The sequence below is a fragment of the Pleurodeles waltl genome, chromosome 12, assembly GCF_031143425.1.
Source record: "Pleurodeles waltl isolate 20211129_DDA chromosome 12, aPleWal1.hap1.20221129, whole genome shotgun sequence".
NCBI lineage: Eukaryota > Metazoa > Chordata > Amphibia > Caudata > Salamandridae > Pleurodeles > Pleurodeles waltl.
The window spans coordinates 696,965,800-696,986,898 of NC_090451.1; the positions used below are offsets into that span (position 1 = coordinate 696,965,800).

Genomic DNA, 21,099 nt, shown 5'->3' on the forward strand with positions numbered 1-21,099 from the left:
GGAAGGGAAAAGAAGGGAAGGGAATATAAAAGAAAAGAAGGGAAGAGAAGATAAGGCAAGGAAGGGACTGGAAAACAAGAGAAGGCAAGTGAATGCAAGGAAAGTCAAGAAAGGGAAGATGAAACAAAGGGAAGCAAAAGCAAGAGAAGGAAAGATAAAAGGGGGAAGGCAAGAGCTAGGAAGAGAACAGAATGGTCTGGAAGCTAAAATAATGGAAGGTAAAGGAAGATAGAAGAGGTGTGCATTTGAGGATGGCAGAGGAAACAAAAGTAGTGCACACAGCCTAACTATAGGATAGAATAGAGGAAATAGGAAATAGGAAAAAGGTGAGGAGAGAAGAGAAGAGGAGAAAATAAGAGGGAGGAGAGAAGATGAAATGACAGGAATGGAAAAACAGAAGACTAAGCAAACGGAAGGGAGTTCAATGCCTAGAATGGCAAGGTCAAAAGAAGAGAAGGGATGAGTAATAACTTTTAGAGTTCTAGTAAGGGTGGTACAAAAGGGTTGCAAGAGATTTCTATGGGTCAGAGACTAGTGTAGTTAAAGGATAGTAAAGAGTTGTTAGGGTTCAGGGACTGATCCAATTAAAAGCTTTGAATGGGGTTTGGGCCTAGAGGTAAGATAGTGTTGGGGCATGTTAAGGATTAAAATGTCTTTGGGTGTTTGTCATCATAACTCTGGACCTACATTGGACACTCTGTGCCACACTATAGTTTTAACATCATCATAGGGTTAATATGTATTCATGACTACAGAGTTAATCAAAAATCTGAAATCATCATGAGATGCATTACAATGAGCATACACTGTACACCCTTCACATCTATGTTTGTGTCCTTCTACCAGACCACTCATGTATTAAAAGAAAGTACCTGCCTCACTTGTAGAATTCTAATTTTACGAATTGTTGTTGACATGCATTTCAATGCCATGTACGTTAAATTTACTGTAGTGAATAGTCAACTAACGGCTACACTCCATCAGAACCTTAATGACTACCCAATACTACAAGGTCTAACAAATAGTTGTAACATAGGTGAAATTCAAAAACATCATGTACACTTCACAAACTGTTTTATCAAAAAATTATTCAAGTAAAACAAAGCTTTGCTTAGGGAAGTCAAATTTAAAAAAACTTTTAAAGTATTATGTCTCATCTTAAGTCACACTTCAAAACACCGTATGGAATTTAATTTCTTCAGTATACACAATACCTAATTATACCCATAGGTTTCTATTACACAAGTACTTTTTTAACACAGATGTTTCCATTAAAGAAACACAGCTTTTATTTGCATTAAAATATGTGTTCTAAATATGGAAAAGTATTCTTTTAAAACACAGTTTACTGTAGAAGAAATGGGAAGAATACACTATTAGTTCTCCCTTCAGAAAAGACATGTTACATTCAGTGTCATTGCACATTTTCTTGCCTTACATAGAAGCTGTAGGTGGCAGTGTGTATAATTGAGGAATATGTGACACAGCAAAATCCACTGACATTTCAGTGCAGCTGCAGCAGTGAGAGAGCTGAGCTCATTCACCTCCTCGCCGGTCAGAGCTGGACTCAGCTTCCAAGGGTTGTGTGAAGTGTATGAGAGTCTCCGGGGTTGAGTTTTACCACCCAAACACAGTAAAGTTTTTTTTTTTTTTTTTTAACATTTTCTGCTAATGGCAACAGTTGGTTGAACTTGCTGTACCTTTCTTCGGTGTTCCAGTAACAACAAAGCCCACTGTATTGTAGAACAGTTGCCATGGATGCAATTGCAAAATCTAATCCCAGTGTGCTCTTACTGAAAATGCATAGCATGTAAAAAAATATTCTGCAGGAGACTCAAGCATTACATTTAATTTGAACCCTCTGCAGCCATCTTTTTTGGTAAATCCATCACTGTTAATACTCAACATGTTGTGCTTCAGACTACGACAGTAAACTATATCATGAAACTGACATTTCACTTTTCCATAAACTGAACAGGTATATATTGTCTCTCTCTCATTGTAAGTTCTTTGAAAACTTGACATGCTCACTACATATTATGTCTTCAAAAATGGTTGCTTTTGATGACCAGCCATACTACTGTGGTACTAAGGGGAAAAAAACTGGTTGGCCATATATTTCCGATGTAACTCTCTCGTCGGATGCACAGTGGAGCCACAGATCTCATAAAATGAAAAACAAATTAAATATTTTTTCAATAAAGACTTTCTTTTTTAATAAAGACTTTATCTGTTATCCAAACACTAATTCCAACAAACAAACTTATCACATGTATCTACACAGTAGTATGCTACAATATGTTTCCTAATGAAGGTAAACAAAAACAAACAAAAGGAAAAGAAAAGTAAGCAAGAGATTAGAAGGTAAGGGATGGGAAGAAAAAAGGATGGAAAATGAAACTGGCATGAAGAGGGAATAGATAATAATAAAAAGGAATAGACCTGTGGGGGAGTTAAAGGAGGGCATGGTATTAGATGGAACAGGATATGACATCATAGGATAAGATAGAATAGGTTAGGATAGGAGGTGGTAGGAGGGGATAGGAAATACAGATGAGGAGAAGAGAGAAGAGCAAAAAGGCGTCCTGTTCTAGCCTACTCTACGTTCTCCTCCAATCTCCTCACACTTCAATTCACGTCTGTGCTTATCCATTTCCTAACCTTCCCAATACCATTTCACTTCTCTTCCCTTCTGTTCCCGTCTCTTCTCTTTCCCTTCCTTGTTTCAATAATAACTTTGGGACTGTTTGACGATCATTCACAAAACTTTCCAAAACAAAGTTCATCTACCTCAGCTTCTTCCTGGAGAGTATTGGGGTGATCCGTCAAGTGGGGGCTGATAAAAAGGGTGGGGGGGGGGTCCCAAAATTCAATTTTCCCATGTAGTTTCCATAGGGAATTTTAGGCAGTGGTACAGAACCGCTGAATGGGATTATACCAAATTTGGCAGAAAGCTAGATCTTTACCCAGAAGTTGTTCTCTTGTGAATTGGTGCTAATCCGATCAGCAGTTTTTAAGGAATTATGGTTAAAAATTTGGCAATTTTAACAGTTGGGCTTGAATTTTAAAAATCAATCGTTCTGATTGGTTAAGGGGCCTTTTTAGGACAGTATCAGCAGATGGCCACAACATGTCAAAAATATTGCGGCTTCCATTACAGGCTTCAGGGACTTGGAACTCGCGTCATTCATAAGTTTTTTAAAAATATATAAGGGGCAGAGTGGGTGCTTTCCTGACCCCCACACCCTTGTCGGGTTTGGATCCCAGAGGAACCATTCCCAGGGCTAAAATAAAAACGAATTGGCATTGCAGTCCTGAAAGAGGCCTACTGGACTGCTGATTTTTTTTTTTTAAATGTGTATGCTTTTGCAACATACTTGGCCTCCCAATGTGGTTTTTGTGTCTGGAAGGAGTGGGCTGTGCAGATCTGTACACAGGGCAAGGGCTGTGCATAGTAGGGGCATAGGCATCTAATGGGGCTTTGGTGTCTAGGAGTTGCTTTCTATGAAACGTCCACAGGGAAACCGTTGTGCATAGTATATGCTTGACCACCTAATGGGGCCTATGTCTCTGGAAGGAATGTGCTCTCCATAAAACTCCATAAAGACTTCTACAGGCAGCGATTTCTGTGTGGAGTACAGTCTTGACCACCTAAAAGCACTTGTTAACCTGGAAGAAGTGAGCTCTCTGTGAAAAAGTGTGAACAGGATGAAGGCTGAGGTTAGTAGGAGCTGGGCCACCTAAGGGTACTTGGGTATCAGGAGGGAGTGTGGTCTTTGTAAAATGTTGTGCACAGGGCATAGGCTGTGTGTAGTAGTAGCCTAGCCATCTAAGGGGGCTTGAAGCCTGGAGGGAGTGTGGCCTTCGTGAACAGCCTGTACAAAGCATAGGCTTTCTGTAGTAGTGGCTTCTTCACATAAGGAGTATTTGGTGTCTTGAAGGTGCAGGCTTCACTGTAATCATTTTATATCTGCACATATCTGCATATAATTTATGCTTTACATTATTCCTTGCTGTTTAGTACTTCTTTACATGTGTGAATTATTTTACTGGTTTATAATGTAAATTGAGGAGCAATAGCCTGGATGATTTCATCAGTGAAGTCATCAAAGATGTTATTTGAGATATCTTGGGTGATGCCGATCATGAGATCATTGAGCATGCCATTAGTGATTTAAGATACGAGGTCATAAGAGTGCATGGTGGGGCGCCTTGCATTTGCCATGGAAAGGCTGGCGGAAAGTGAAGTTGTGATCAGCACAGTGGTGCTGCCACGGGCCCTGCCGTGGCTGACCATGACTTTGACCGCCGCCACCCTGTTGGGATCTGGGATCCTGGTGGTCTGCCCACCAGGATCGTAATCTGGCGATCGAACCACCAGGACTGCGGTGACCCGACCATCCTCATGAGTTTAGCAGTCTGAAGACCGCCAAACTTGTAATGAGATACTTAATGTCTTTTTTTTCTATACCTAACTAGAATCACACTTTAACCTTGTTTTTTTCAGTGCATTTCTAGTTTTTTTTTTTTACGTACAGTAAGATCTTATTATAAGGAATAGGTCCACAGTTGTCTCCTTACTGAGAACCAACTACCACATTGTGGCACTTGACTCTCTCAAAGTAGCGAAGCATAGCAGTCCATGGCCGACTCAGGAGAAGTGCGGTTTTGTGGGCTAGTAATCTCCATGTACTGGAACACAACAACAATGCTGAATTAATCACTTTCCAGTCAGTGTTTTTTCTTTTGAAAAGAAATTGTTCATTTTTTACACAAACTGCTAAATACTGCACATTAAAGTACATATATATACATCAGGTAGATGAAACACTCTTGTTGATTCCCATGGATCACACTTGAACCCTATTGGGTCCCGAACCCCATAATCACAATACCCCCATCTATAACAGAAGCAACTTTATAATATAGTGGGGTGTTGTTCTACATGAGATGGGACACTGGCTTTGTCAAGGGGTCTCCACATCATTATGGAAATCAAGGTTACTGGCTTGGTAAAGGGGCCACTGCATTAAAATATAAGCCAGGCCTTTGTCAAGGAGTCTCCACAGTAACATGTCACCACACTAATACTAAACCATCCATGTTACCATTAAACTCAGTGGAAACAATCATAATTTTCAAATGCAAGTATTAAAATTAAAGCTATATAAGCATTGCAATGTGTATCAACAAATGTATTAATAAAGCATGTGTATTTAAAACAACACTAAGGGCCATATTACAAGTTTGGTGGTCATGAGACTGTCAAACGTGCGGTGACGATCAGACCGCCGCACTCTTGTTGGTCTGACTGCCATATTATGACCTTGGCAGTAGGACTGCCAGGAGACCACTGCCACCGCCAGGATCACGGATCCCGACGGGTTGGGGGCAGTCAAAGCTGTGGTCAGCCAAGATTGTGCTGAGTTCAGCACCACCCTGCTGATCACGACTTCCCTTTCTGCCAGCTTTTTCATGGCAGGATCCTTGCCATGAAAAGTCTAGTGGAAAGGCGGTGCTGGGGCCCACTGGGGTGACCCACGTGCCCACGACCATGTCATGGGCAGTGCAGGGGCCCCTTGCCCAGCGCCCTCGGAATGCGTACTGTCTGCTGCAGCAGACAGTGTGCTTTTCGAGGGTGCTGGGGACACCCTCTGTGACGACGTTGGCCTCAGCTCCCTGAGGACCTGAGGCCAATGCCCCCACACTGTTTCCACTGTGCTGATGAGCAGAAACCTCTTAATATGAAAGTTTCCGCCAATCAGGCCGATTGAAACAATGTAATGGGGTTGGGGGGAGACCTTCAGCTTCGCAGGGGTCTCACCCCCACAGGTCTGGTGGGCCGACATAATAATACATTACTAACAAACTCTACCTACACCTAGGCCAACATACAAGAGAACAACACTATAACAAATACAACTAAATCTATCAAAAAAAACACAAAACAACACTCCCGCTTATATTCTACCTACCCTCAGAACTCTTTAAAAAAAAAAACTTTTAAAAGGTCTTACCTGTTCCAACGAACAGCAACAATAGTACTTTAAAGAACTGTAGTAATGTTTAAAAAAAAAAACAATGGAAACAATTACAGAAAAATGTACAAAACACAAAACTATTGAAATATCATTTACAAGTAATTTAAAGTAAATATTTAAAACTTAAATTGTAGTAAAATGTTGTTTATATATCATTATATAAGGTTTTGGGTAAGTACAATTATATATGTTAAACTTGTAAATATATACATTGAAAAAACATGAGAAAAAAAATAGAAATTACAAACTGTGTTATGTGGGCCTGATTACGAGTCTGGCAGTTTCAAGACCACATTACGGCAACCAGAGGACCGTCGTCTCCGACAGGATCTCTGATCCCAATGGACTTGGTTGTGATAAGCTGGGGGAGAAGAAGTGCTGGGGGGGCCCAAGGGGGGGGTTTTGCACTGCCCAGAAATCAAGGGACTAAACTATGAGATATTTCCCTTATGTTCATGGGATGTGTAGCTTGAGTTAACTGTTTGGTTCATAGCTGGTAAGTTTCCCTGGGCCATGATTGATAAATACATGCCAACATTTTGGAATAGGAAAGTGGAATATTTTAAAGATTAATAGGAAGAATGTATTTCCTCCATTCACATCTATTGAAGAAGAGGCAATTTCAAGTGGGAGACAGCCAAAATAAAGCCAGTTTTAGCTACAAAAGTCTCCCACCAGTACGGGGTCTGTTGGCATGTACATTGATGTACTGTTCCAGATCAGGTTTTTTCTTTGAATTCAGGGAATTGTAATCCTGATTTATAATTGAATAAACCAGACTACAATTCCTAGATTTCAAAGCAAAAACCTGGATCTGGACTAGAGCAACACATTGTTGTGTCAGTGCAACTCAAATTATGACATGCACATGCCTCTGCTGGGTTACACTCTGACCCTTGGCACCAAGCTGCAGGTCCCTTTATTTGCTATGCCCCTTATGTCGGGGGCAATCCCACTATGCTGTCCCTTCCGGGGGTCCGGCACCTTTCCTTGTGGGTCTCCACCCCCGCGGGGTGGTCCCACGACATAACACGTCACACGTGGACATTGGAAAATGAGAGGGTTGTTGATTGGCTGTTGTTTTAAAGAAAGAGAAGCATTATTCTTGCCTCTGTCCTTAATAGAACTGAAAATTCTTGATGCAATAGCTATAAAAAAAAATTTGCTGCCACTCGTTTAATTAATGTAGCTGGTCAGGCACTAAAGGGTCACTGGAATACCAAAGGAGTTATACAATAATATGAATGATAAACTATTTGAGATTCACTTGAAGATATAAATTTAGGAAATTTTACGGTCTGGATTAAAGTAAGGAGAAATTGACAATGTATTCATTCTTGAGCAAAGTTGGTATTGGCAGTTTAGGTTTCGTTATACGCAATGGATTGTTTCCCAATTTAACATGGCGGTCGGTAAGCCGTATCTGGCTACAGATGCGAATATGATTGACAGGAGCTACCCCCAATCATAATTAGCATAGGGTTTGCTGCATAACAAAAGAAACAGGCTGGTCATATACACTTTCAACCAATCAAAACTTGCGTTTTCCATTCGTCATCCAATCATAACCCGGATTTTTGGTTTCCAATAACAGAGGCGAAAGTGGCCGGGATGAATACTGAATTTTATACATCTTTAGCAAGGGACTGTAGGCAGGTCAAAGGACCAGCTGTCTACTGTAGAGGTCGATAAGTTATGAATGGCAGCAAAACGCGCCTGTAGTCTCCCTGGAGAAAGAAGATCCGACCTAGCGGTTGGCTAGACGAGCGGGGACAGCTGAAGGCGGGTGCGCGAGCCTCAGTGAGGCTCCCCATTGGCTTCGGTCCCCGAACCCTCGCGCGCCCGCGCCAGGGAGGTGTTCGGGGAAGGCTCGCGCGTGCGCAGTGCCGGGCCCCGGGGCCGCCGGAGGAGCGCGGAGCGGTTTACGCCTGCGCGTGGCCAGCGTGCGCCCGCGAGCCTGCGCGCGCGTGCGGGAGGGAGGCCGGGGATCGCGCGTGCGCCGTGCGGCCCGCGTCAGTCAGTCAGGCAGTCGCGGGGCAGCGCGATCACTCAGCGGCGGCGGGCGGATCCCTCAGCGCGGGGCCCAGGAGGAGGCGGCGGGACATGGACTCCCTGGCTGTGGAGGTGCGAGGCTCCAACGGGGCCTTCTACAAGGTGAGCGCCCGGCCCCCCGAGGCCAGGGGATGGGAGCGGGGCCTAGGGCGAGGGACGGGGCAGGGAGGACGGGGGGCGGGTCTGCGAGGGGCCCCGCGGGTGAGGAAGGAGCTGACGGGACGTGGAGAGCACCGAGTGCAGGCTGCCCGGAGCCGGGGCCCTGGAGGGCATGGGCGAGTGTGAGGAGGGCTGTGAGGGAGCTGCTTCTCGCTCGTGGGCAAGCTCTGCTGGTGTGAGGGGCTCTGATGAGTGAACTGGGGTGAATGTGAGGGTGGCTGTAGATGAGGGCTGAAGAGATGGTTTATGTGAGGGTAGAGCTTTGGGTGAATGTGAGGGTTTCAGCCAGGGGTGGCTGTAGATGAGGGTGGAAGAGATGATGGGCGTGAGGGGAGGTGGTGAGGGCTCTGCTGTGAGTGAATGTGAGGGTTTCAGCCAGGGGTGGCTGTAGATGAGGGTGGAAGAGATGATGGGTGTGAGGGGAGGTGGTGAGGGCTCTGCTGTGAGTCACTGTGAGGGTTTCAGCCAGGGGTGGCTGTAGATGAGGGTGGAAGAGATGATGGGCGTGAGGGGAGGTGGTGAGGGCTCTGCTGTGAGTGAATGTGAGGGTTTCAGCCAGGGGTGGCTGTAGATGAGGGTGGAAGAGATGATGGGTGTGAGGGGAGGTGGTGAGGGCTCTGCTGTGAGTCACTGTGAGGGTTTCAGCCAGGGGTGGCTGTAGATGAGGGTGGAAGAGATGATGGGTGTGAGGGGAGGTGGTGAGGGCTCTGCTGTGAGTCACTGTGAGGGTTTCAGCCAGGGGTGGCTGTAGATGAGGGTGGAAGAGATAATGGGTGTGAGGGGAGGTGGTGAGGGCTCTGCTGTGAGTGAATGTGAGGGTTTCAGCCAGGGGTGGCTGTAGATGAGGGTGGAAGAGATGATGGGTGTGAGGGGAGGTGGTGAGGGCTCTGCTGTGAGTGAATGTGAGGGTTTCAGCCAGGGGTGGCTGTAGATGAGGGTGGAAGAGATGATGGGTGTGAGGGGAGGTGGTGAGGGCTCTGCTGTGAGTGAATGTGAGGGTTTCAGCCAGGGGTGGCTGTAGATGAGGGTGGAAGAGATGATGGGCGTGAGGGGAGGTGGTGAGGGCTCTGCTGTGAGTGAATGTGAGGGTTTCAGCCAGGGGTGGCTGTAGATGAGGGTGGAAGAGATGATGGGTGTGAGGGGAGGTGGTGAGGGCTCTGCTGTGAGTGAATGTGAGGGTTTCAGCCAGGGGTGGCTGTAGATGAGGGTGGAAGAGATGATGGGCGTGAGGGGAGGTGGTGAGGGCTCTGCTGTGAGTGAATGTGAGGGTTTCAGCCAGGGTAGGTAGATTGTAGAGCTGGTGAGGGTTGAACTGAGTGAGTGTCGGGGTGAATGTGAGGGTTGAGGCAGTGGTGGCCGTGACAACTGTTCAGGAGTTGGGTGTGAGGGGATGTGGTGAGGGATGACCCATTGGTAGGTAACAAATCATGTGGTGAGGTTTGAAGTGCGGATGGGTGTGCGAGATGAAGAGGTGTTAACAGGGGGTTTGGGGGAAAGGGGTATCTAGGCTGAGTGGGATGTTGAAGGGGCCTTTGAGGAATACAAGTCTACAGGCGAACTGAAGGAAAATATGACGAGTTTAATGATTATTAAAGTCTGGGATTATTTGGGATGGACGTGGAAGAGGTTACAGTAGGATGAACTAGGCATGGGAGCGATTATTAGTGCTTTTGAAATATCCTCACCTGTTAATATTGGACTTGTAGGAGCATTTGTTAATACGCTTGTAATATGAGGTGCGCCATATGAGAACACGTAGTGAACATCGGTGATTTCAGGCGACAAAAATATGGAATGAGTAAATTGGCCCGGGAGGTGTAAGAGGCAGGTATCAAACTAGATTTAGGTCCAGCTGAGTGAGTGAGTTGTTTAAAGGATGAGTTATATTGCAGAGGCACACCTTCAGGCGCTTAAGGACCCATTATTTTGATAATGAGATAACGATCGCTCCGAGAAGTTGGGAGTATTTTTGATTGGTTGATGCAAGGATTACTTGAATTTTAAGAAAAGTGCGTGTAATGCCCAAGCTATGCCAACTCTTCCAGTATCTGATGCAGGGGTGTGGAATTTATTAAAATATCTACTTGTCCAGGGGACAGGTTGCTTCTCAAATCTACTTGTCCTGTAAAAAGATCTACTTGTCCCTTTGGTGCCATGTAGTGTGGCGACAAATTATGGCAGCAATTAATAGCCTCTCTGATTATGCCAGGGCTACTACCATAGTAGGGCTTGAATACTTGGAGTTTCTATCCCTACTGTAGCAATTTCCTTATTTTGCCACCTTTCTGCAGATCTGCATACTGGGGCTGGAGGAAGCAGTAAGCAATAGTTCCAGGGCTGGAATGCCTTTGAGTCTGCAAACCTACTAACCTGCATGTTTTAAAGATTTTTACCAGCTTCTCTCTAATATTTTCCCATAATAAGAAAGGTTGGACATTTACTCCTGACAATGGCAGAATTAGAACTTCTTCCAGGGTTGGGAAGAAAGTGGCTGGAGGGAAAATGAACTTGCAAATGCTCAATAGATTTTCACATGAGCAAATCTACACATCGTATTTACCCATGCTAAAATACAGTTCACAAATATTTTATAGGGGTACGACATATACCAAGGGTGCACTTTTGTGACTTTCTTTAAGAATTTCGGGCCACAAGTAGGTAGGTTCCGATTTGTGACCTGCAAATTGCGAGTCGCAAATCCGAATGTAGGATGGTGTCCTTGACACCATCTGTGATTCGCAAGGGCTTCGCAAATGCCCACATCATGAATAATCATGAGGTGGGTCGCAATTTGCGACCCCCTCACGAATGGTGGCCTGCTGGAGACAGCAGACCAACATGTCTGTGACTGCTTTTCAATAAAGCAGTTTTTTTTTGTAATGCAGCCCGTTTTCCTTAAAGGAAAACGAGATGCATAACAAAAACGAAAAATTAAACGTTTTCGTTTCATTTTTTCAGAGCAGGCAGTGGTCCAGAGGACCACTGCCTGCTCTGAAAAAATGTTTACAGTGACATTCACAATGGGAAAGGGGTCCCATGGGGATCCCTTCCCTTTTGCGAAAGTGTTAGCACCCATTTGAAATGGGTGCAAACTGCGATTGGTTTGCGCCCGCGGTCACAAAACAATCCTACATTGCACTGCGAGTTGCAATTAGGAAGGGAACACCCCTTACTAATTGCGAATCGCAAACCCGTTTTGTGATTCGGTAACCAGGTTACTGAATCGCAAAACTGGGTTTGTGCATCGCAATGTGCTTTTTGCACGTCGCAAACAGCGAAAGTCGCTGTTTGCGACATGCAAAAAGCTACCTACATGTGGGTCTTGGTCCCTAATTAGGTCTGGTGTTAACAAAGACATTTTGTTTTTATTAAACTTCTATTTCTCTCTCTTTCGGCTGGCTTTACTGTGAGAGATCGCATTCTGCTCTTCCACAAGAAGCATATTGCCACACAAAGTAGTTTTGTTCAGTGTCAGGAACTACAGTGGCAATCAGTGACGTAACGAAACTGGAGGGTGCCCCTTTGCAAAGAACATGGAGGAGCCCCCTCTCCAGACTCACTCAGGGCAGGTGCTGTGCTGACGGGGCCCCCTGGAGGGCGGCTGCGGGGCCTTTAAGAGTTCGAAAACTTTTGGGGGGGTTTTGCCAATGTTTGTTACAATGTTGAGGGCCTGGTAGCTCCCACAACAATAAAGTGTCACAAAAGCTATGTCAAAACAAGACACGCATTGATGAAACTAAAAGACTTATAAAAATATGTCAGATCAGTTGGCTTTGTCAGCGTTTGTTTATTTTCATGCTTCCCATAATCGTGTTGAAAATGGTTACACTGATTTTCCATTAGAAATATTTTTGGGAAATACTAGCATGCATCAACACATTTTACTAAATGACACTTCATTTGTATATAATCAGAGAGCATTCTGGGAGCATTATACTTAGCCTCTTAGCCTAAACTTTTCAAACATGTGTGTACACGTTTTTTTTTTTTGTACTGGAACCAACGTCAGTAGTGAAGTGTGACCTTAAAACATTTATTTACAGCACGCACCCTAATAATGAAGGCTTTCAAATAATGAACCATAAATACAAGTTCGAACAGCATTATCCTTTGGAAACACATTACCTCAACTGCAGAGAGTTCAACTCTCTGTAAACAGTCAGCCAAAGGGTTTGTGCTGCAGGGGGTTGGGCCTACTTGTCCCAAGGACAAAGTAAACATAAAAACTTGTTGCCCTTGACCCCAAACAAGATGTCCTGGGCGTCGGGCGATAGGAATTCCACATCCCTGTGATGTCTCATCTGCATGTCTGCTCTCAAGCACTTCTGCATTACAACTGTTTTTAACAGTTGATGTGTGGCGGTGCTTCTATTTACTTTAGGTGAACATACTGTGATCAAGTCAAGATGCATACGCGTTTATCAGATTGTATAATATCTTGTCACTGTTAGTCCAGGGGCATTTTTGGAGGATTTACACCCCATGAAAATCTAAGATTGTGGAGTTCTCCTGGTTTTGCAGTTCTTAATTTTTTTTGAGTGATTTCATATTTGTTGGTTTGGAAGAAATGATTGTTGGGGATTCGGGGTTACGGGTGAAAGCAACGTCGGCATACAGTGCTGCCGTTTTTGGTGAGGGTTTTATGACAAATACATAGACGTTTAATTTTGGGTACAAAGTCACGGTCTCCTTTTTAAAAAGTAGAGTAAACGTATAGCAGCGTTTTTAAAGTCTTGTGTAAGCTGTGTACTGAGAAGGTTGTTTGCTCGGCTCAGGCGAGTGAGTACCAATGCCCCAGCCCATCATATGGTCTGCAGTTACGGAGGGGAGATACAGGCAAGTAAGATAGATGGTTACTAATACTTGCATCAGTTCGGTGCTGCTTGGGGTAACTTGAATCCATGTTACACCACACATTTGTTTGCAGTGATTGTGTCCAGCTTTACAGTGGTGAACTCACCCAGTGCCCTGGTGATGAGGAACCAAAATTGGACTTGAGACACAGCCGGTTTTTAGTTTAGTCATGGCAAGCCCTTTCTCTGCCTTGCTTGGACAGTGCCATTGCAACACCATCCATCTTTTCAAACTGCCTTTTTCAGGAGGCACCTGTTAAGTCTACACTAGTCAGCCAGGCAACCTGCGGAGAAGGTGTTGTGGAACCTTGCCCTGTTTTCCTCTTACAGCGTATGGTGTGTTGCCTCATTTGATATTTGTGGTAAGCCAACAATGTAGTGAATGAAGTGAAGGATGCGTTGGTCCTTCTTGTAAACTGTCAGCCATATCTTATTTCTCGCAGCTGTGAGTAGGACGTCATACACCAAATACCGACCTGGCTAGAGCTGTCTTTTCTTCAGAACTGAGAGGCTGTGTACAATGTGAGTAAGAGCCCTAGGGAGATCTACATCGTTCACCAGCTCCTCTGTGATTTTTTTTATTTTTATACTTTAACAGTGTCCTACTGCGTATCAAAATATTTATATTCCAATAATGCATCGTTAATATGAGATCGCAGATAGTGTCTGAAGTCAATTTTTATTAGTTGTGGCGTTAGCCAAGATCTTTTGATTTTCTAAAATTTTATGTGTAATATGCTTGTCAGGGATTTCAGCCACCTCCTTTCATCTGTTGGTTCATTATTGTTGTTCACATTTTTCTTCTACACTGTAAAAACATACAGCCTAGGGCAGTGGGGTACCGGGTTCGGATATTGGCTAACTTAACCATAGTGGAAACACGGCAGCGCTATCAGACGCTGCGTGGCAAGTACATACGCCGTCTTTCTTTTACTTCCCGGACTCTTCGGGGAGATACAGGCAGGGTCTATTTAGACCTCTTTTTTTGTTTACATGTCCCAGACTTGGGGTCATGCTTCTTGAGGTTTTGAAGTTATTACACATAAGGAATACCTGGCCTTGACTTGGAAGGAACGCGGATCCATTACCTTGGATTCTTTTATAAATAAAAATTTCTTTGGTTTACCTCTCCTCATTTGAGTTAATTCATCATGTGGATATAAAACTGAACACCGTTAGCTACTCTTCTCTAAAAGTTTTTCTAGAGCCTTGAAAAAGTCCGAGAGGACGAAACACGTGTTGGCTGTTTTGGTTCTCATCTTTGCCTGTTCATTCTGAGGAGGCAGACTGTTATTGCAACCTGCCATTTACTTTTTTCAGATGTGGACTTAAACATCTTTGATTTATGATTCAACTACCTAGCACTGAGGATTAAACACTGCATACTAAGTCACCCGACTTTGGACTCACTTATTTGGAGTGCCCTGGTTGCTCTCTTCTTAGAACTTAACCATAGTGATGGCAGTATGCCTTTTCACAATAAGCACACAAACACACACAGTGTTTCCTTAAATGCCACAGGATACTATGACAGTTTGTGCTTTTTGTCACCAAAATTATATTTTTGTTTTAGGCTTTGTATTTTTTTCCGATTGATCTCATCAACTTTTTTAAAACTTGCAAAGCTATAAGTTTTGCTCTGTAGGATAATCTACAGGTCGAGTAGTGTATTCGCTAGTCAATACAGTCCTCTTTTTGGAACTTAGGAGAAGTACCATTTCATTGTTCAATTCGTAGCCCCGGGTATTTTATTTTGTTTTTTCAATAATCTGGACTCTCCTTTTTAAGGTATAAAACCCGCTCAAACATGCTTGATATTCACCCTCTCAATTATGCTGCTGAAATAGAAATCTTTTATTTCACAGTAGAAAAACATACCATTGTAATGCACTGTGCCATAATTCTGTATTTGAAATGCACTTTTCTGGAACATTTTGCCTTTATTTGAAGGAGCACGGTGATCTTGCCTTCTGCTGGGTCTGACAGGTCGATCTCCTCTCCTCTGCAGGAGCAGCTTGTAGGATTTATTGTTGAACTATTTTCAGGGCGTACTTGTGTCCTGCAGCCTTCAGTGATAAAAACTGTTGCTGCTCCTCTTCCAGCGTTGGAAAGTAGAGGTGGCCTAGAGATGATGTGCACCACTTAGTGAGTTTCAGCACAGCTGTAATACTTAAATGTGTGTTTGTACAGTGCAAACTTGTGCCCAAAAGCTTCATGGCACTAAACTGACTGTCCCGGGTTGTTAAGAAAATGTGGGTCTTTAATGCTTTACAAAAAGCAAGGTACCATTTGATCTTGTATCTTACCCTGCTAAGGCATTCCAGGGGAGGGTGTGATCAGAGAATGCCTGACCTCTTTGACTAGTTTTTTTTTTTTTGTCTAGCATGAAACCATCAATATAGAGGATGAGCTCCGTATATATACAGTTGGGAGCTTATGTTGTAAAGAAAGTCTGAAGAGGAAGATCCCAGTTATGAAGCTTTTTGCATCAGACACAAACTTGAATTTATTCTGACTGGAGATTGCCAACCAGTGGAGGCTATGGCAGGCCTGTGAAACCCTTTCAAATGCTGTGAACTTGGCAGTTGATCCACAGAACAGACTGTGAGGCCCAGATAACATATGTGAGCATAATACAGATTTTGACTTAAAGCATTGAGGACAGGCTTTGTGGTGTTTGAGAATGAAAGGTAGGAGTACGTGGTGGATACTACCGAAATAAGAGCTAGCCAGGGGATACTACCAAATTGATTTGATGCATTAGGTTACGTTTCCTGTTTAACCTGAATGCTTGGATCTTTCCCTTACTGGGCTAATGATGGGATTTCATCCACGAAGGCCCTGAGTCCATCGAGATATCTGGCCAAGCATTCATACTTAAATTTACGCTTGAAAAAGCTGAGCTTGTTCAATAATAGATTGAAGGAGAAACATTTAAATGGTTTAGTGCTTCACCTACAAGTTGGTTGAATCTCAGCATAACTTGTGTGTCGTCAGCATTCCATTTAACTTGAATAAAGGGCTTTTAAGGCACAGTTTAGCAGGGGAATTGGGTGTCAAAAAAAATCACAGGGGGAGGTGCCCACAGGACTCAATCCCAGTCTGAAAAGACTTTGACCGGAATGGGGGAACGTTACAAATTGGAATCTGTCAGATAGGAAAGCTGTCAACCATTGTTTGACCGCCCCACATATATATTCACGTCTCCTTGCTGATCCCGGATGGGATGCTTAAGCATATTGAATGCAGCTGATGGATTCAGCACAAAGAAGCATGTGGCAGGTATTCATACGGGCTCCACCTGAACTCATTGCTGGTGGCAACTGGTGCCGATTCTGTCTCTAAAAACTGATGGATTAAACCCAGATTGGTGACTTGGCCCCGTGATCGCTGTGCTACCAGATTCAAGATAGCCTGGCTGATGAAGGGTGATATCCTGAAACCGGTCCCAGGATGCTTGTTTCTGGTCCAGGGAGGACGTGGCCTGGCAGTTCGGGCTGGACTGGGGAACAGAGTAAAGGCTGATTTGCATAACGTTGGGTCCAAACAGGAATAGCATGGCAAGCAAAAAAAACTGATGGATTACTCCCAGATCTGTGACTGGAGGTAAATGTTTGATTTGTTCTGCATTCAAACCCTCTTCTGTTGTTTCTTTGCATCTGTTCCTAAGCTAGGCCTAAACCCCACCTGCTTGAACACTAGCAACTCATGGTCCTTGAGCTCTTAGACGTATGAGGATTATGTCTTTCTTTGCATACCTCAACATGGTATGTCTTCTCTACCAAAGACATTTCTTACAGTTATGCTATGTCTTTCAAGCTCTAAGTAGTGAAACCTAAATTACATTTTGGAATAGACGTTCAGTCCGGACATGAGTGTGGTTAAATTTTATTATATATTTTTTAATCTTTTGATTCATAAAGATGCTCCAGCTTTGTCTTTTGAAGTATCTTGGGAAGCACCATGACATCTATTGTTAGATTCTAGTGTTTATAGTATATATTTTCTGTAAGTGCCACAGGTAGTTGCTGTGTTCAGTGCCAGCGTAAATGAGTTTGGTGGTTGTCTTTGCACCCAGTGGACAGTTTAAATTAGTAATGTCCAGTAGTCGCAGGCCTGTAACATCTTCCTCATTAGTCGGCTGCACCGGCTTAAGGAGTAGTTAAGCTTCCCCCATTTAAAAACGGGTATATTCTTGCAGTTTGCAGCATCTTTTGGGGTTGTGGTGATTCGGCTGTAAACCCCTTGGTAGAAGGGCCTGCGTGCAACAATTGAGCCGTTGGGCCAGTCCTTTTCAGATCACTTAGGGATTTGACCTGAGTGCTTTGGCACACTGTCGAGTACTACTGCGCGCATAGCACTCCAGTGCTATTGTTAGCGCCTGTGTGAGCAGGTCATGGAAGTCCTCCAGAAACGGAGCCCAGAGGAGCAGGTGTCGAGACTGCAGGCTGGTAGGAGTGAGGAGAGTGAGCTCTGCAGCCTGCTCGGATTCGTACAGCGGCGACAAGTGACATGCTGACCAGTGTGGGGGCACTAAAGCCTCGGGGCTTGAGTACCGAGTCCGAATGTGCAGACTGTCCCAGGGTCTGGCAGCCATGCCCGACACAGCTCAGTTTTATGATAGATTGTCCTTCCTCCGTCTGTATACAGACCCCCATCACTCCCCCCGATTGTCTAGTGCTCGCCTTATCTCCTTCAAGAACCTGGTATTTTTAGCAGGCGTCTATAAACCGTATCCTCTAAAATATTCGGCCACATTTGACTGACCTCGCACTATCCTCCCAAGTCTGGTGCTGTTGTGAGGAGTACATTAGGATGCTTGTCACGCTGGTTCAATGCACAGACACCTTTTGAAACTGTGAAGCAGCACATGACTCCCTCGAGCTTTCAGTTGCTGCTGACCTCTTCCCCCAGTGCAGAAGGGAGTGCCAGCGTCCACGCTCGCAGGGGCACACGTCAGGGAAAGTTATAGGTGGCTTTCAGCTGCATGGACAGGGACTTTTGTTTCCTGGGCCCGACTGTGTGTTCTAGGAAAAGCGCGGTTATTTGTCAAGTATTTTATAAGGTTACCTTCATGACCAGATGCCTCTATTGTCAAATGTTTACGATTAGTGCTCACCGTAGCGCCGGTCTACCGCAGATAGTTGAGGGACTTGAGGCCGTTATTTTAAGGGCACAAGAGCGGGTTATTTGGTCCATCTGCGCTTGCTTTTTATTTGGCAAGTGGAAAGAATGTAATAAGCGAAAAATAGCTGCCCATTGCCGGTTAACTTAGCAAAATGTCTGAGTGTGGCAAGTGACTAGCCGGCTCTCTGGCTTGAGCAGCAGGTGCCCCTGTCCATCAGCAGAGTTGCAGTTTGTCATATAAGCCAGCTGCACCTTGTGGGCATGGCTCTAAACGGCGCCTAAAATAGTCCTGACTCTGCTGTAGAGCTGGGATGAGGGCATGCGAGATGTGCTTCCAAGGATCTCCATCTCCCTTGAAGGCCTTGGTCGGCTGCCTGAGGCACGGCAGAAGAGCCTGTCACCTAGAGTCCCATCGAGATCACCCAAGTGTCTGGTCAATGCAGCAATTCGGGATTGAGCTTAATTTTACGATGGGAAGATTTATCTTTTGGCAGACCATGGTTGTATGTGTCACACATGTAGTGTGGAAGGTGGCTTTACTAAGGCCACAACACGTCAGCCGCCGCCCACTGTTTTGCGTAGTTGGGTAAATGGCTTTTCAGATTCCTTTTCTTTCTTTTAGGTCAAGCACACAAGCTCTTTGACCTATTGTAAATATTGTGGGCTTTTAACCACGGCCATCTCATGCCCATAACTTAAATTCGTTCCTCTAATTGTCTTTCAAAACTCACTTGATTTTATTTGGTCAATTCTTTACGTTTGTCATGCCTTGCAAACTACTGCCCCTGTTGCATGGATTATTGCACGATTGCTGATATACTTCAGCGTGGGCAAACTTTTTTTTTTTGTCTCCCCTTCGTTCTTTATGGCAGCTACTGTGCTCACAGCGAGAACAGGCACAACAGCGTGAACTTCATCAGTGGTATTGGACCGTTTGTCACATTGTTCACAGTTACCTAATCAGTCATTTCTTGTGTCTCTCTCCTTAAAACACTTGCAATTGGTAAATGCTTCACGTAAAACAGAAATCCTAAAAGCGAAAGCAGCTCTTGTGGCACAGTGGGAGAGCTGATCCTACAATATTCACTGCATTTGGGAAACTCGCCCCATAATACTTTGGAGGACATCACCTTTACAAAACACTTTTGCTCAGAACTCCGCATGTGGTGGTCCTAGGACAATGGGACCACCTACCAAACATTCACCGCGACATGCTCTTTCTGTCTAGGTTATCTTTGGGTCCCACTCTAGGTTAGTGGGGAAACCAAAATAACCTCCCACTATCCAGTGTCTTAAGCGGTCTCATTGCTGGAACTTTTGTTTTACAGCTGGGACTAGCTTGTGTTTTAAGGGCCTTGTTTATAATATAATATAATAATTGCTACAGGCCTGCTACCCCTGAAAATGTACAATGTGCTATGCCCTCTTGGGGCTAAATATATGGTTACACTCCATTATTTATTGCCATTATCTTTTTGCATGGTTATGCCATCTAGGGGCAAACTACATAGTTACTTGACCATGTTTCTTACAAATGCTATTTTCATTGTGGTGTCATCTAGCGGCTGTTCTGAGCATTACAGTGATAACAACCTTCTAAAACATTCGTGGCACGGAAACCGCCCCATAATTCTTTGCAATGCATTACTTTTACAAAGCATTTTTGTTCATAACTCAGCCTGTGGCGGTCCTAGGGCAACGGGACCACCTTCAAAACATTGACCACAATGTGCTCTTTCTGTCTACACCATCTCTAAGTTGTGAATGTTACACTGCATTACTTTCTCCCATTCTTTTTTCATGTGCTTATGCTCTCTAAGAGCTGACTGTATGGTAACATGACCCTGTTTCTTCCAAATGCTATTTTTATTGCAGTGTCCTCCAGGGCAGTGATTCTAACCTTTTGACATCTGTGGACCCCCACTTTATGATTACTGGAACCCGGGGACCCCCACTGACTCATTATTGGAGTCTGGGGACCCCCCACTAAGTTATTACTGAAAGCTGGGGACCTAATCTGTTAATATTGTTTCATTTTCTAAGCAGTCGCGGACGCCCTGAAGAGGCTTTGCAGGTTGGAAACCACTGCTCTAGGGGATGTTCTGAGCATTGCAGTGAACATAAAACTTGCCTCATAATGCTTTGGTGTCCCCAGGGGCTTTTTTGAGCATTACAGTCTAATGCCTAAAGTTTATTTCTGCTAAAGGTTTATATGATAATTGTGTATGTTTTAATAATCTCTCCTTATTACAGTTATGACCATGATTCAGACCAACTTAACATCCTTAATACACTATGACTGTTTGATCACTCAGTATGTTTGGGTGACCCTTCTAGTTTATTTCTCCCCTGTGGCCATGTTCTGTCTTTTTGGGGGGAATTGTGTTAGCAAGCCAGCAAATCTGATGGTGGGGTGGTGAAAGTGATATTTTATTGGAATTAGCATGGCAGATTTAAATTAGGATGCTAAATGGAAACATTTTCATGTTTGGATGCAGATAGAGGAAGAAAGTAAATGGAAGGGCTTTAGTTATGTAAGGCCACTGGAATTATATGGCAGGAGTAAGATGAAATTATGAGGCAGGGTTGACCAATTTATGTGGCAAGAAAAGTCCAGTTATGAACTTACAATGCCAATAGCTCTAATTGAAGCAAATGTGAGACCTATTGCATTGTAAATGCTTATTTTTTTTTTTTTTACTGAGCCATGGAAGCTCATACTGCTTGAATGCCACCTCTTCTGAGTAATACCACAGCAGTTTCTTTTATGTTCAGTTAATGAATGCTCATGGCACTAAGTTTCAGGTTAGTTGTCTATGTGGCACTTGGGTCCCGGGAGTCTTGCCTCTGATAGGATCAGTTGTCTC

General features: G+C 44.1%; 1 protein-coding gene across 3 annotated transcripts in view; it reads left to right on the top strand.

The window, feature by feature from the left end:
• The first annotated feature begins 7,771 nt into the window (after window positions 1-7,771).
• The window catches only part of FXR2 (FMR1 autosomal homolog 2), a 175,100-nt gene continuing 161,772 nt past the window's right edge, over window positions 7,772-21,099 (top strand). Inside the window, exon 1 of one of the 3 annotated variants that reach the window (XM_069215596.1) lies at window positions 7,772-8,195. In XM_069215596.1, coding sequence (XP_069071697.1) covers window positions 8,145-8,195 — 51 coding nt within the window. In that variant the 5' untranslated portion in view covers window positions 7,772-8,144. The remainder of the gene's footprint in view (window positions 8,196-21,099) is intronic. The other 2 variants (XM_069215594.1, XM_069215595.1) reach the window with 2 other exon arrangements.